Source organism: Corythoichthys intestinalis, chromosome 11 (assembly GCF_030265065.1).
Source record: "Corythoichthys intestinalis isolate RoL2023-P3 chromosome 11, ASM3026506v1, whole genome shotgun sequence".
Taxonomy (NCBI): Eukaryota; Metazoa; Chordata; class Actinopteri; order Syngnathiformes; family Syngnathidae; genus Corythoichthys; species Corythoichthys intestinalis.
Window position 1 is genome coordinate 9,255,981 of NC_080405.1, and position 15,397 is coordinate 9,271,377.

General features: G+C 37.9%; 1 protein-coding gene across 15 annotated transcripts in view; it reads right to left on the bottom strand.

Annotated features, from left to right (window-relative positions):
* si:dkey-201i24.3 (kinesin-like protein KIF15-A) overlaps positions 1 to 5,657 on the bottom strand; it is a 35,428-nt gene extending 29,771 nt beyond the window's left edge. For 7 of the 15 annotated variants that reach the window (XR_009064770.1, XM_057849713.1, XM_057849719.1 and 4 more), the window contains exon 1: positions 4,410 to 5,657. Coding sequence is in view for 14 of the 15 variants with exons in the window: in XM_057849713.1 (XP_057705696.1) it covers positions 4,410 to 4,587 (178 nt within the window). In the remaining variant the exon portion in view is untranslated. The other 8 variants (XM_057849716.1, XM_057849715.1, XM_057849725.1 and 5 more) reach the window with 6 other exon arrangements.
* Between the last annotated feature and the right edge of the window lie 9,740 nt (positions 5,658 to 15,397).

The following is a 15,397-nucleotide window of genomic DNA, read 5'->3' on the forward strand; positions in this document are numbered from 1 at the left end:
AGGATTAGCTGTATTTGTCATTGTTTTCCTCGGATCAGTCGGCGTCTCGGCGAGTAGAAGTGACAGCAGCGCGCCAACGGCGGATGAGTAGGCTGTGTGACGTTGTATGTGACGCAGCTTAGTGACATGTTCAAAAACAAACTTTATTGAGTGCGCAAAAAAAAAAAACTTTATTGGGTTGCATGCCTAAAAAATTGAATTGAAATGAACTACTTGTCAATATTTTTGAAAATACTTTTTTTTTTCAATGTTTGTTATTTTTTGTTCACGATGAATCTTTTCAATTTTTATATAGATGTGTGTTTGAGAAGCTTGATTGCATGTACATATATATACCGTTGATAAGGTGATGGGTACAATACCTAACTTCACAAAGAGATATCCTCCAAACCATTTCTGTGTTGGATAATATATATATATTTTTTCTCACTATTTTGCACTGTATATAACATGTTTTGACACTAGTATGTGTGAAGGCCAAAAACGCCTATGACCATAGCTGCGGTTTGTGTTGAATTGTCAAACATAAAACTATTCAATCTTATTTTTTTTCCTATTGAATGTTTATCCTAGCAAGTTAAATAAATATTATCAAGCTTCAAAACGGTTGGTCGAGCATGTTTGGTTGTCAGCGGGACTTCAACATTACAAATTTTGAAAAAAGATTTGGGGATTTTTTTGTCTTTTTGGGTCCAAAATGCAGATTAAAGTTGGTCAGTGAAGAAAACAACAGTTTGGACATGAAGTTCAAGGTATCCTGAAAAAAGGGACCCAATTTGGCCATTGTGAACAGTTTTTTCTTTGCAATATAAAGGCAACATCAAAGGCATGCATATTCGGCCAAAATAGGCTTAGGTGTTAAAGGGTTCATTTAAAAAAAAAAAAAAAAAAAAAAAAAAGGTTTCTGTTTGTCCACAGTGTCACTGTCCACTCTGTTAAGTTGTGTTAGTGTCCCTTTAAGAAAATTCACCATTTATTAGTGTCACTCTTCTGCGATAATGTCACACCGGTGCCGGGAAATTTAACCACGGTTTTCAGTTTTATTTTTTACCTCCTTTAAAAATCAGATTTTGCAGTTTTATGAAGTACGTTCAGTGTGGTTGAACTTGATCATAACATGTCCACTCTGTTAAAGCTATATTTTCAAGAAATTAATGGAACTGAATCATTTCAAAAAGTTTATTTGTAAAATTATAGATTTCTCATCAAGTATGCAAAGTCATGTTAGCTTTTATATTAGCAAAGCTAGGCTGAGGGCTAACTTCAGCACAAAATGTCCACTCTGTTACGTCCAAATGGCACCTTATCAAAAAAAATTCCCAGATGTGCCAACCACTACTCAAAATGCTAATGCAAATCCAACTCACTTGCAGTATTTTAGATTAATGTCCCATAGCAAAGCAAATTGAAGATTACTTTTGTCGATCTAAAATGCGTCTCAATTTTATCTCTTACTTGGAGTCATGATCTCATGTCTCAGTAAAAGATATGGATGAGCATATTAATTAATTTCTTCAACTTGCCTCAAAGCTGCCTCCTTTACTGATCTAGCGGAGCAACCTCATATTGTGCCAGTCACAAATATTTCTCAATTTGATCTCCTTCCAGTCTGCAATTGCTCATTTTGGGTTTTCGAGATTCTTTCATTGGAAGAAAGAGTAGTGTCTGCTCTGACATGTCCAATCACATTTTAATTCATCTCATGACAAAATCCGAGAAAATATTATAATTGGTCAAATAATTTAATAACATCTGGTTCATCTTGTTCAATGTAAAAATTAGAGATGTGACCGAAAATTTGGCACCGAACTATTGGCCGCTACAAATGCATTATCGGTTTTTGGTTTCGAAGACCGAAAGTTTACCACAAAATAGTGTGAAGATCCTTAGTCCTTTTGTTTGATGACGTAATCAAAACAGGCAAAACGCTGGCTGACGATGTCTTGCTAAAACTACTGGCTCACAGGCAACAGGTCTGCGTTTTGGATTTTTTTTTTTTTTTTGAAATATCAAATAAATATATATATATATTGTTAAATGAACCAAAATATAATACATTTTCTTCATCGCTGCTACACGCACTTTCTGAAGTTGCTTTCCATTGATATGCCGCGTCACATCAAGCACAGTGCATCTAAGCCAGTGCGTAGCTCAGTGGTAGAGAAGTATCCTTGAGCAAGACACTGAACTCCACGTTGTTGTGTCACCAGCAGGTAGATGAGGATATAGTGTCAAAGCGCTTTGTGTGCCTGAAAGGTGCTGTACAAGTGTAACTCCATTTTTAATGAAGAGAATTTCTCTTCTCAAATATTGCTCAAATCTGGGTTTGAATGATGTCTTTGCTCATTTTGACTCATCACTTGCTCCTAAGGGTACAAACTCAGAAACAAATAAGCAGAGAATGAGATAAATTTGAGATGATCAAATTCGTCTCACGAGACGAGATTAAGCAACAGATGAGAAGCAAATTTTTGCTATGGGGTAGTAAAGAGCCTTACCTGGTTTTCCATTTAGTACAACTCCCACTTTCACTGCTTCACCATCCCTCATTAACATCTAGAGAAACGAAAAGGTAACCGGAGACCTATATAAAGTGCTGTTTTACCCAAAACAATTCATACTCACAGCGTCTTTCATGTCCAGAGACCATAATGTGCCTATGTCTGCTTCTCCTTGTGGATAATATTACACTCAGATAAATTATTAAGGATACAGAATCCACTTTCACTAAAGACAGGTGTATGGTTACCAAAATATAAAAGAAAGGTTGAGTTTAGTGAGTCTAAAATATATCGAGTTTAGTTTTAATTTTGGTAACTTTACAATAACTATCCGTTTTACTAGTTAATAGATCATTAGTAAACTGTTGATAAATGATTTATTGTTGATTTGTGAAGTATTTGTTAAGCATTTACAGGGTGTTCCAATATGGTTGACCCCATTGAAAATGCCCATGCTAGTTGATGGATCTTAATAAAACTATATACACTTTATGTTGAAGGTCATAAGTTTTATTGGTAAAATATACAAAGAAAAGTACAAATATTTGTTGCTTCTATGGCAGATTTTCATAAATGTGCAACATGAATGCTGCCTGCAAAATGCCTTATCAAAAAGCCTTTTCTTTTGAAGTGAACGGCATTTCTTAACCTGAAAAGATAAAAATGCCAAACGTTACACACAAAAACTTGAAACATTTCTACACAAACTGTGTTTCAGGTTAAGAACACCCTGTAAATGCTTAACAAACTGTTAACAAATACTTAACAAATCAACAATAAATAATTTATCGACAGTTTACTAATGATCTATTAACTAGTAAAACGGATAGTTATTATAAAGTGTTACCTTAATTAATCCAAAAATCACCTTTTAACAAACTAAAGTTCAAAGTCATTTTAATTAAGTAAATAACTATTCTCTTTTTTTTGCAAAATTTCTTTGTAATTTATGTACTGTAAATGTTGTGAAATAGGTTTGGCCTTTATAATGAAATACAATGAAAAAGCAATTATTGATTCATTTCACACATCAAACGAGTCTTGCATCAGCAGTCAGTAGTCTGAAGTTATACAATTAACAATTTACTGTATACAGGATGTCAAAAGATGGAGTAAATACTACATTTTGTTATCATTTCATCAAATTATCAACTAACCAGCAATGTTGGATTCTTTTCTTTTTTATAATCTTGAATTCTTCAACTCAATGTCATCGTGGACACCAATCTACTGTACATGGTTATAGACCCTACTCACCTACGTCACAAAATGGGCGTGTCGCTGTTTCCGGCCGCCATACTGTACCTCTTTTTCAGACCTATTCTCATTGTTTTCAATTAGTCGAGCAAGTTATAGATCAATTCATGGAAGCCCCGGTGTTATCTGACGCTGTAAACTCATTGGATCCGTTGCATAAAAGGCGTTACGTGGAAAAGCTTCAGTTTATCCATTCGCCAGATCCGTATTTGATGCCTAAATCGATGTTTTTCGACCCGCTGGCTTCGCCTGACATCTGATATCCTGATATTTACAACTATCTTGTCCACACAAAATCAGCCTATTCTCACGAAAGTTTGAAAAACTTTAAGAGCTTGGAGGCTTATAAATGCTACGTTGCTGGTTGGGTGAAACACGTCCTCGTACACGAAAATTCGGCAGGAATCTTGTGCTCGGAAGGTGAGTTACGAAATTTTCAATTCAAAATCTTTTGTTCTTGCTAAAATCCACTGTCAAGTCTAATGTATTTCATGTCATTTGTCAATGGAGCTAGGGCTTTTAATGTTTATATGGTTTAGCGATAGCACTCACTACATACATACGTGTATGTTGTCGGCGATTAGCCTAGCAATGATCTTAATTGTGGTTGTCAGCCCAAAACCCTCTAAATATATATTAAATGCATCTTACCAGATATAAAATGACTACTACATAATCTGTGGTAGTCGTTTGGAGCCCAGTTTTCTCGTCGAATTGCAGCAGTCAATCGCGGCCTCCTCTTCGGGTCTCTCGGAATACGGTAAAAATTCAAGTCTCTCCGTCTATCTTCTCTGTTTTTGCAACCGACCGCCACACACGACTTCACCATTTTGAGTATTAATGTTGACGAGCAGTAAAACGTGCACTAATTAGGCTCGAGCGTTTACGTCACAGCAGCACGGGATCATGCGAGATTTGCGACAACGCAACCATTGCGGAAGCATCACGGGACATTTAAACTTAGCGGCAACCAAAGATGGAAAAAAGTAAGGAATACTTGCCAGTTCGATACAGAGACAAACTTGTTACCACGGCGAAGGACAGATATGTGAGCAATTTTAAGGATGTGAACAATATTGACCCTCACGAGCAAGCCGAACACAAATGGAATAAAGATGTCGACAAGCTTCCACCACTACGCGAAATGGACATCATGCTGTATTTAGTGTTTGGTATATGTTACTACACTCATCAGCAATTCCGAAACTACAAATCGCTACAAAGCTACGAACAGTTTTGCTGCGGATGGGTGCAGGATCTTCACTTTATGACCATAGCAAACGGCAACACCATCTTTCTAGCAAAGGTAGGCAATGTGTGTTTACATTAGTCTGTGACCACGGATGTACAAAACTTTTGCTGCATAAAATGTAGCCTGTGTACAAATTCTTTGCCACTCTCTCACGTCAAAATATTACAGCTTTTTCATTTAGCAACGACATGAATTATGTCTTATGAAGACAATGCACATGTATGCATGCTAGTTGTTTAGCTGTAGCAATAGCTAACAACAGGCCGACTTAGGGCGTAAAGTTACTGAAATTTGCGTAAACAAACGAAATTAACTTACCGGAGTGGAAGTGCATAGAGCAAACTCAGTGTGTAACTGGAGAATCAAACGTTATGCCCTTCCTTCTGATCGAGGCCACCCATGCCATTCTTCGACGTTTGGTAAGTTCAGATATGAGCTTTCCCTCGCCTTTTCTCCATGTAGGGATCCGGAAGAAACTCAATGGTGTTCCGTCGAGCTGTACATTCTCCTTTTTCTATTCGATCGGTTGTTGCAATTCTTTACCGCACAATAATTTCCAACCATTTTTAAAGAGCGACCTGTGTTGAAATGCCTCAGTTTATCTTCCACAATGGCGATAGCGGCGGAAACCTTGCGAGTGCCACGTCATACGCTCGAGCCTAATAGGAGGAATTTACGAAGCGCTAATGCATTTCTATGACGAGTATCCGGACATCATGGCGCGGGGGCGTGGCTGTGACGTCACGTGAGTAGGGTCTATTATGTATATAATCAAGGGCGTAGGTTTGCATAGGGATGGTAGGGACATAACACTACCACCTTTTCAGGATGCTCAACTTGACCCCACCATCTTGGCGTTATTTTATTTTGACTAAATTCTTGTGATTTTGTCCAAAAAATGGCTTTTCCTTTGAAGTGTGATAACTTAGTCATTTCTGAATATTTTTTCACTTTCAACCACTCAAAATGTTCAGTGCCATCTACACATATAAAGTTTTTTATTTTTTATTTTTTTCAATGCCCCCTATGGACAATAATAGTAGCATGATCCGAATAGCAAAACTAATTATGCTGTATATATATAAAAAACAAAAGTCTAATTTGAATATTACATATCACATAGTTAGAGGCTTGAATAAGTCTTTAAGTCATAACAACCGATTTTTTTATGCATGCCCAGTTTTTACACATTTGCAGTTTTCTCATTTACACTAACCTCTTGTGATTTTGTCCAAAAAATGGCTTTTCCTTTGAAATGTGATAACCAAGTCATTTCTGAATATTTTTTTCACTTTCAACCACTCAAAATGTTCAGTGCCATCAGACCTATCTACACATATAAAGTTTTTTTTTATTTTTTTTAATTTTTCAATGCCCCCTATGGACAATAATAGTAGCATTATCCGAATAGCAAAACTAATTATGCTGTATATATATAAAAAACAAAAGTCTAATTTGAATATTACATATCACATAGTTAGAGGCTTGAATAAGTCTTTAAGTCATAACAACCGATTTTTTTATGCATGCCCAGTTTTTACACATTTGCAGTTTTCTCATTTACACTAAACTCTTGTGATTTTGTCCAAAAAATGGCTTTTCCTTTGAAATGTGATAACCAAGTCATTTCTGAATATTTTTTTCACTTTCAACCACTCGAAATGTTCAGTGGCATCAGACCTATCTACACATATATAGTTTTTTATTTTTTTTTATTTTTTTAATGCCCCCTATGGACTATAATAGTAGCATTATCCGAATAGCAAAACTAATGATGCTGTATATATATAAAAAGCAAAAGTCTAATTTGAATATTCCATATGACATAGTTAGAGGCTTGAATAAGTCCACAAGTCGTAACAACCAAATTTTTTATGCATGCCCAGTTTTTACACAATTGCAGTTTTCTCATTTACTCTTAAACTCTTGTGATTTTGTCCAAAAAATGGCTTTTCCTTTGAAATGTGATAACTAAGTCATTTCTGAATATTTTTTCACTTTCAACCACTCAAAATGTTCAGTGGCATCAGACCTATCTACAAACACATATATAGTTTTTAAAATATTTTTTTATCTTTTAATGCCCCCTATGGACAATAATAGCAGCATTATCCTAATAGCAAAAGTAACTATGCTGTATATATATATAAAAAACAAAAGTCTAATTTGAATATTCCATATGACATAGTTAGAGGCTTGAATAAGTCCACAAGTCGTAACAACCAAATTTTTTATGCATGCCCAGTTTTTACACAATTGCAGTTTTCTCATTTACTCTAAACTCTTGTGATTTTGTCCAAAAAATGGCTTTTCCTTTGAAACGTGATAACTAAGTCATTTCTGAACATTTTTTTTCACTTTCAACCACTCAAAATGTTGAGTGGCATCAGACCTATCTACACATATATAGTTTTTTTTTATATTTTTTATCTTTTAATGCCCCCTATAGACAATAATAGCAGCATTATCCTAATAGCAAAAGTAACTATGCTGTATATATATAAAAAACAAAAGTCTAATTTGAATATTCCATATGACATAGTTAGAGGCTTGAATAAGTCCACAAGTCGTAACAACCAAATTTTTTATGCATGCCCAGTTTTTACACATTTGCAGTTTTCTCATTTACACTAAACTCTTGTGATTTTGTTCAAAAAATGGCTTTTCCTTTGAAATGTGATAACTAAGTCATTTCTGAATATTTTTTCACTTTCAACCACTCAAAATGTTCAGTGGCATCAGACCTATCTATACATATATAGTTTTCAAAAAATATTTTTTATGTTTTAATGCCCCCTATGGACAATAATAGCAGCATTATCCTAATAGCAAAAGTAACTATGCTGTATATATATATATATATATATATATATATATATATATATATATATATATATATATATATATATATATATATATATATATATATATAAAACAAAAGTCTAATTTGAATATTCCATATGACATAGTTAGAGGCTTGAATAAGTCCACAAGTCGTAACAACCAAATATTTTATGCATGCCCAGTTTTTACAAAATTGCAGTTTTCTCATTTACACTAAACCCTTGTGATTTTGTCCAAAAAATGGCTTTTCCTTTGAAGTGAGATAACAGTCATTTCTGAATATTTTTTCACTTTCAACCACTCACAATATTCAGTGGCATCAGACCTATCTACACATGTAAAGTTTTTTTTTCTGCCTCCTATGGACAATAATAGCAGCATTATCCTAATAGCAAAACTAACTATGCTATATAGGGTATACATAAATCAAACTAAAGTATTTTATATTACATAATTACATCATTGGATAAGTAAAAGTAACAATAGATTTTTTAAGAACAAGACTGTGACAAAGTGACAACAACTGATTTGATGATAGAATTTATGTTAACAATTTTACAAAACATATATACAATATAACAGTTAACATAATAACAATATACAGAATTCATGATGTGCGCTTTGAGATTTGTTTTTCAAATGTAAAGTGCGTTATAAATAAAATGTATTATTATTTATTATTATGTTCGAAGCCCGAAGTGGCTTTGCGCAAAGACCACATTGTTTGCGCTTGGACGGGGGTCCAGCTCGCTGCTCTCCCAAGCCTTCGGCAAAAGGCGGTGGTTCCCGTTTTAGAACTTCTGGCCGAATTAGAGCCTTGCCAAGTTCCTCAAGAAATAGTCGGCGCTTGTAGCTTTTCTTCACATTCCACTCAGGGTAGATCTCCGTGAACAGCACAAATGCGCTGAAGGACGAAATGTCCAGCATGTGAAAAAAACTCACACATTGGCCACCTGAGTGCGCGCCGGCGGCAGGAGTATGTGGCGCAGGCCTGCAAATCACAAGCACGCACAACAATAACAGCTTTGATCTTTGATCAGCTTTTACAAGACAAACCTTGATATGCAAAACATGTGCTTACTCACTTTCGTCATCGCCTCGATTGCCGTGATTTTCGTCATCCGCCTCGACGTGGTAAAGTCCGGGCCCCCGCCTTCTGTTCCCCGCTTTCATCTACGTCATTATGTTGTCAACCATTTCCCATTTCTCGTCATCAAAGTCGTCCTCCTCCGGCATCGAAAGTCCGGAAGAATTTATTCAATGTCTTCTGGGCTCTCCGAAGAAGCGTCCGAACGAAGGTCGTCGTCGGAATCAGGATTTTCTAACACCATCCGAATCGTGTTCTGCAGTGAAATACTTCTCGCCGCCATCGATCACAGTTGTGTTGGAAGAAATGCAAAATGGTGATCCTCGCGAGAACAAAGACTCCAAAAATGCCCAGAACCAATGAGAGTAAAGAAATTCAAACACCCAACCAATAAGAGTTGAAATTCAAACGACAACAATAAACACGTGTTTTTTTGTTTTGGTTTTTTTGCATTTCCGGGAAGTACCGGTTTATTGTCTCGTGCACACGTGCAAAATTGCAAATATGCATGCCCAAATAGACTGAAAGTGAGCTCAGACACATAAACACCATTTTTTTTGTAATGCCAACCGTTTTTATCGCATTAATTTTTTACTAATCTGTATTGAGTTTCGCAAGCAAATTCATGTATTGGCCTATGGCTCCAACTAGTGACTTTTGGGTGACAACACACAAATTCATCTTTTTGCATGTTTTTGCCTCGCCAAAGAAGCGATTGCATCAATAACCATGGGAAATGCATTATAACACATCAGGTTTACAGCATATCAAAAATCATGATTTATAATGGGAGTCAATGAGCCAAAAAATGGCAAAATAACAAGAGTTTAGTGCAAATCTTCCCAGCCTGTTTGCAATAAGTTAGAAATTCCCGGATGGTGCCATTTCGAACTTCTACATGATTTAGTATCCTGCAGGAAATATCAGCTCCCTAGTGTATTTTTTCATATGCTTTTTTTCCTTTTAAACACAGAAAAAAACGAAAAAAGCCAAAAAAATTGACAATAACACCCAGGGATATTTGCATTATATAATGACTTCAGTTATATAGGTAATTTAGATGGTCTTTCCATAACATCTTGTAAGGATAGAATAGACCCGACCATTATTGAGTGAATTATTGTCATTATGTTCAGACTTACATTTATTTATCCCTTTTCACTTGCTGAATGTGCCAGTCCATTTTTCCCTTCCCTGATGACTTGACCACCCCCTCCCACCACCACCACCATACAAATACACACACGCACACTCACACAACCCCGACAGATTTATATCGACAACATGCCCCCTCCTCCGCCGCCTTCCAAGAGGAGGGATATTGGAAAAGTTTTTTCTTCAGCCAGCAGCAGCCACTGTAAGTAATGTAAAAAGACCTCAATGTTGTGAAGGTGGGGAAACACCACAAATTTTGCTACTGACAGTTCAACCTGCATCAGAGCTAGCATAACATTAAACTGTGTGAACTTGCTAACCTGCAAATTTACTGCAGCCAGGCCAGCCTCCACAAGATACAACGAAGTCAAGCTAGCCGTCCCTCATTTGGATCATTGTTTGCATTATGTGCATTACGGTAATGCAATGCGGTGGCTTCAGAGCGCAAGTCCCTTCATTAAAAAAAACAACAACAAAAACGGAGAGCTATGCACGAATGGGTCCACTTTAGGGGGACACTGACATGAACACGAACTGACATGAAAAAAAATCTTAAAATGAAATCACACATAAGAATTCATGAGAGTACTTTGATTTGAGTCCTGGGGTAGTCTGGATATTTTTTGTTCATTAATTCCCCCCCCGACCCCCAACTCACTTTTATATTACAATACTTTAGTTAAGAGTCCAGGGGTGGTCCAGTGTCCCCCAGAAGTCAACCCATTCTTGGATAGCCCCCCCCCCCCTTTTTTTTTTTTTTTTTAAATAAAGGGACTTGCACTTCAAAATGTTTCTTTAGTAGTTTTTTTAAAACAAAGGTTGGATTCCCGTTCAATAATGTTTGGTTTTATCTAGAGCTGAAACGAGTACTCGAGCAACTCGAGTAACTCGAGTTTAAAAACTGATCCGAGTAATTTTATTCACCTCGAGTAATCGTTTATTTTGACAGCTCTAAGCATCACGTTTTGCTCGGACCACTTTTAATGCGGGACAACGCGCTGTCACGTGCGGAGAGGAAGAAGGGGGGGAAAAAAAACTTACTGCAGCCGACAGCCGCCACAAACGACGCCGACGTTGCTAAATACTAGCCCGCACGATGCTACGTTGGTACAGGTAGCGTCTCATAGAGATCACATGTATGTTGAACTAGATGCTAAATGACAGACTCGGCCGCGTCTGGGCAGCTTTAGTGAACAGCCGCCATCTTAAAGCAGTACAGCGCTAAGCGCTAATAAAGAGCGCTAAGCGCTAATAAATAAGATTAACGTTACTGTTCTGAAGTAACGTTAGCCCTGCGGAGGGCTAGGTTTCTATTAATTATGACCACTGTCGATGCTTGGCTAACGTGTCTTACATACAGGCTTTAACATAACATAGCATTGTGGAGTGATGAGGGTGTAAAAAAAAAACTTAATCATGCTAACTATCAATTTTAGCTCAGTAGTCATTGCTGGATAAAACACCAAGTAGCACTGGTGCTAATGTGCTCCAATACAGCCTGTATCACACATTTATTTTGAACACTGCAAAAACTCAAAATCCTATCAGGACTTGCAGTTTAGACTAACTTAAAACTTAACTAGAACTTAAAAATGGCTTGACACAAAGAGAAATTCAATTGAAAGACGTGGGAAAAAATCCAAACTTTTAAGTGATGTGTGTTATCAAGCATAACGGCATTTTTAGGTAAGATATATATAATTTTTTTGTAATAAGATCTAAAGTTTTTTGAGTGAAAGCAGTGAATTAGTCTTTTTTTCTTCTTTTTTTTTAGTTCTAGTTCCATCTGAGATGCAATTGTTGGCTGTTTTCAACAATATACATCGAAAATAAAGACATTGATTGACTGAAAATGGTTCAAAATTAGATGAAATGTCTTGTTTTCTCATGTATATTTATAATTGCTCTTCACCTAAAAATATATTTGTTTTATCCGATTACTCGATTAATCGATAGAATTTTCAGTCGATTACTCGATTACTAAAATATTCGATAGCTGCAGCCCTAGTTTTATCAATGTCCAGTCCCCAGCAAAAAGTGTGCATGAAGGTTATGCTGTTATATCATCCCAACCAATGTTGAGACCAAACCTATCCCTTTATACCAGCGGTCTCAAACCGACTCCACAAAGGGCCGCAGTGGGTCCTGGTTTTTGTTCCAACAGATCCAGCACAAACAGTTCAACCAATGAGGTTTCTACTAACATAAGCAGCACCTGATTGCAATCAACTGATTACACTTGTAAGAAACCAGATTGGTGAAAAGGTATTTGTCTCGTTTGGTTGGAATGAAATCCAGTACCCCCTGCGGCCCTTTGAGGACCGGTTTGAGACCACTGCTTTATACAGTGATCCCTCGTTTTTTGTGGTTAATGGGGCGGTCCCCATTAACCACAAAAAACCCTAAACCCTAACCCGCGAAATTCCACAAAGAAGAGGCGGCACTTATTTAGGGGTCGCGTTAACCGAATATTTTCCATCGTTGACCGATTTTTTAAAACGGTAACGGAAAAAACTGAAGTCCATCTGTCATTTTGACAGGTTGCAATTCACACCCCAAACCACAGGGTGGCGAGTGAGCATATTAATTAGCTATTGTCTCTCTTGATGCATGATGTCGTTGGCCTTACTCGGAAAAATGTCAAGGCAACTGAGTGTCTGGAGTTTCTACAAAAAGCCCCAAAACGACGATGGTGTTGATAAAAGAGGTGAAAAAAGAGGGACTGCACAAGTGGGCACGCAATTCAAGTCCATGCGCACCAGGAGGAAGGTGTCAGACTGCGTTCAGGCCACAGCAGGTGAACTGTTAATTTCATTGTTCCATATGTAGCCACTAGCCTACCTACTGGGGCCACAGTCAGCTGTTTTTGTCACTGCGGAGAAAAAGTTACATATTCATCTGCTTGTGGTGCTGCGGTGTGGATTCTCTGTTGAGTTTGTTCGGACAGAATATTAATTTAAAATGAATGAAAACTAAATACTATTGAATATGTTGAAGCGGTATGCAATGTTAAGAGTCTTGTTAGCTCGAATTGCTGTGTCCAGCCGCTGTAGCTCCGCTGCTCTCTGTGAACTCTCTATTCATATTCAAGCCGGAACGCGCGCGGCTCTTAAGTGTCTCTGTCACGTGACTGGGTCGTAGCCGGTAACGCGCTCGGCCAATTGGACACACAAATACAAAGATGAATTATGCCAAACAAAGGGTCACCACAATGTCATTATTATAATTTTAAAAATTTAAGTGACGGGTAAAAATAGATTATGACCTGATTTTTATGACCCTGTCAGTCAAAATGACAGACAACGAAAAAGTCTAGCGTAACCTCTGATATAGTGGGACATCTACTTACAAACGTCTCTATGTACAGAATTTTCAGTTTAAGATACGCTTTACGGGGAAAACACTGCCTCTTGTTACAACAGAAATTTCAGGATACGAAAGGCAAAAATACAGTATGGCTGGTGCTCACTGCTCCCAAAGTTGAACTGAACGTAACATACAGTGTATCACTAAAGTGAGTACACCCCTCACATTTCTGCAGATATTTAAGTATATCTTTTCATGGGACAACACTGAAAAAAAGGCACTTTGACACAATGAAAAGTAGTCTGTGTGCAGCTTATATAATAGATTAATTTATTTTCCCCTCAAAATATAGCCATTAATATTTAAACCCCTGGCAACAAAAGTGAGTACACCCCTTAGTGAAAGTCATTATTAACATACAGTACAACATTTTAACTGTCAATATTTTGTGTGGCCACCATGATTATCCAGAACTGCCTTTACTCTCCTGGGCATGGAGTTGACCAGAGTTCCACAGGGTGCCACTGGAATGGTCTCCATGACAACGTTGCTGAGCTGCCAGATATTTGAGACTTTGCGCACCTCCACCTTCCGCTTGAGGATCCCCCATAGATGTTCTATTGGGTTCACGTCTGGAGACATGCTTGGCCAGTCCATCACCTTTACCCTCTGCCTCTTCAGTAAAGCAGTGGTCATCTTGGAGGTGTGTTTGTGGTCATTGTAATGCTGGAACACTGCCCTGTGACCCAGTTTCTGGAGGGAGGGGATCATGCTCTGCTGCAGTATTTCAAAGTACATGTTGGAGTTCATGTTTCCCCTCAATGGAATGTAGGCTAACTCTCCAACATCTGCAGCACTCATGCAGCCCCAGACCATGACATTCCCACCACCATGCTTGACTGTAGGCATGACACACCTACAGTGTATCACAAAAGTGAGTACACCCCTCACATTTCTGAAGATATGTAAGTATATGTTTTCATGGGACAACATTGACAAAATGACACTTTGACACAATGAAAATTAGTCTGTGTGCAGCTTATATAATACATTTATTTCCCAGATTTTCCCCTCAAAATATAGCCATTAGTATTTAAACCCCTGGCAACAAAAGTGAGTACACCCCTTAGAAACTACGTACATACCGAAATGTCCAAATTGAGTACTGCTTGTCATTTTCCCTCCAAAATGTCATGTGACTCGTTACAGGAGTGCTGTCAGAATTGCTGCAGAGATTGAAGAGGTAGGGGGTCAGCCTGTTATTGCTCAGACCATACGGCGCATTCTACATCAAATTGGTATGCATGGCTGTCACCCCAGGAGGAAGCCTCTTCTGAAGTCTGTACACAAGAAAGCAGGCAAACAGTTTGCTGAAGAGATGTCAACAAAGCACATGGATTACTGGAACCATGTCCTATGAGACGGGCGGGCTTTCATGTGTACCATCTTCAGATGAGGCTTCCTCCTGGGATGACAGCCATGCACACCAATTTGATGTACTGTAAAGTGCGGCGTATGGTCTGAGCACTAACACGCTGAGCCCCCACCTCTTTAATCTCTGCAGCAATGCTAACAGCAGTCCTGCGACGATCTTTCAAAGAAAACATTTGAATGTGACGCTCAGCACATGCGCTCTGCTTCTTTGGACGACGGCCTGTTCTGAGTGAACCCTGCTTTTTCAAAACACTGGATGATCTTAGCCACTGTGCTGCAGCTCAGTTTCAGGGTGTTGGCAATCTTCTTGTAGCCTTGGCCATCTTCATGTAGCGGATCAATACGTCTTTTAAGATCCTCAGAAAGTTCTTTGCCATGTGGTGCCATGTTGGAACTTTCAGTGACCAGTATGAGACAGTGTGAGAGCTGCACTACAAATTTGAACACACTTGTTCCCTATGCACACCTGGACCTAATAACACAAACGAGTCACATGACATTTTGGAGGGAAAATGACAAGCTGTACTCAATTTGGACATTTAGGGATGCATGTTTTTTTCA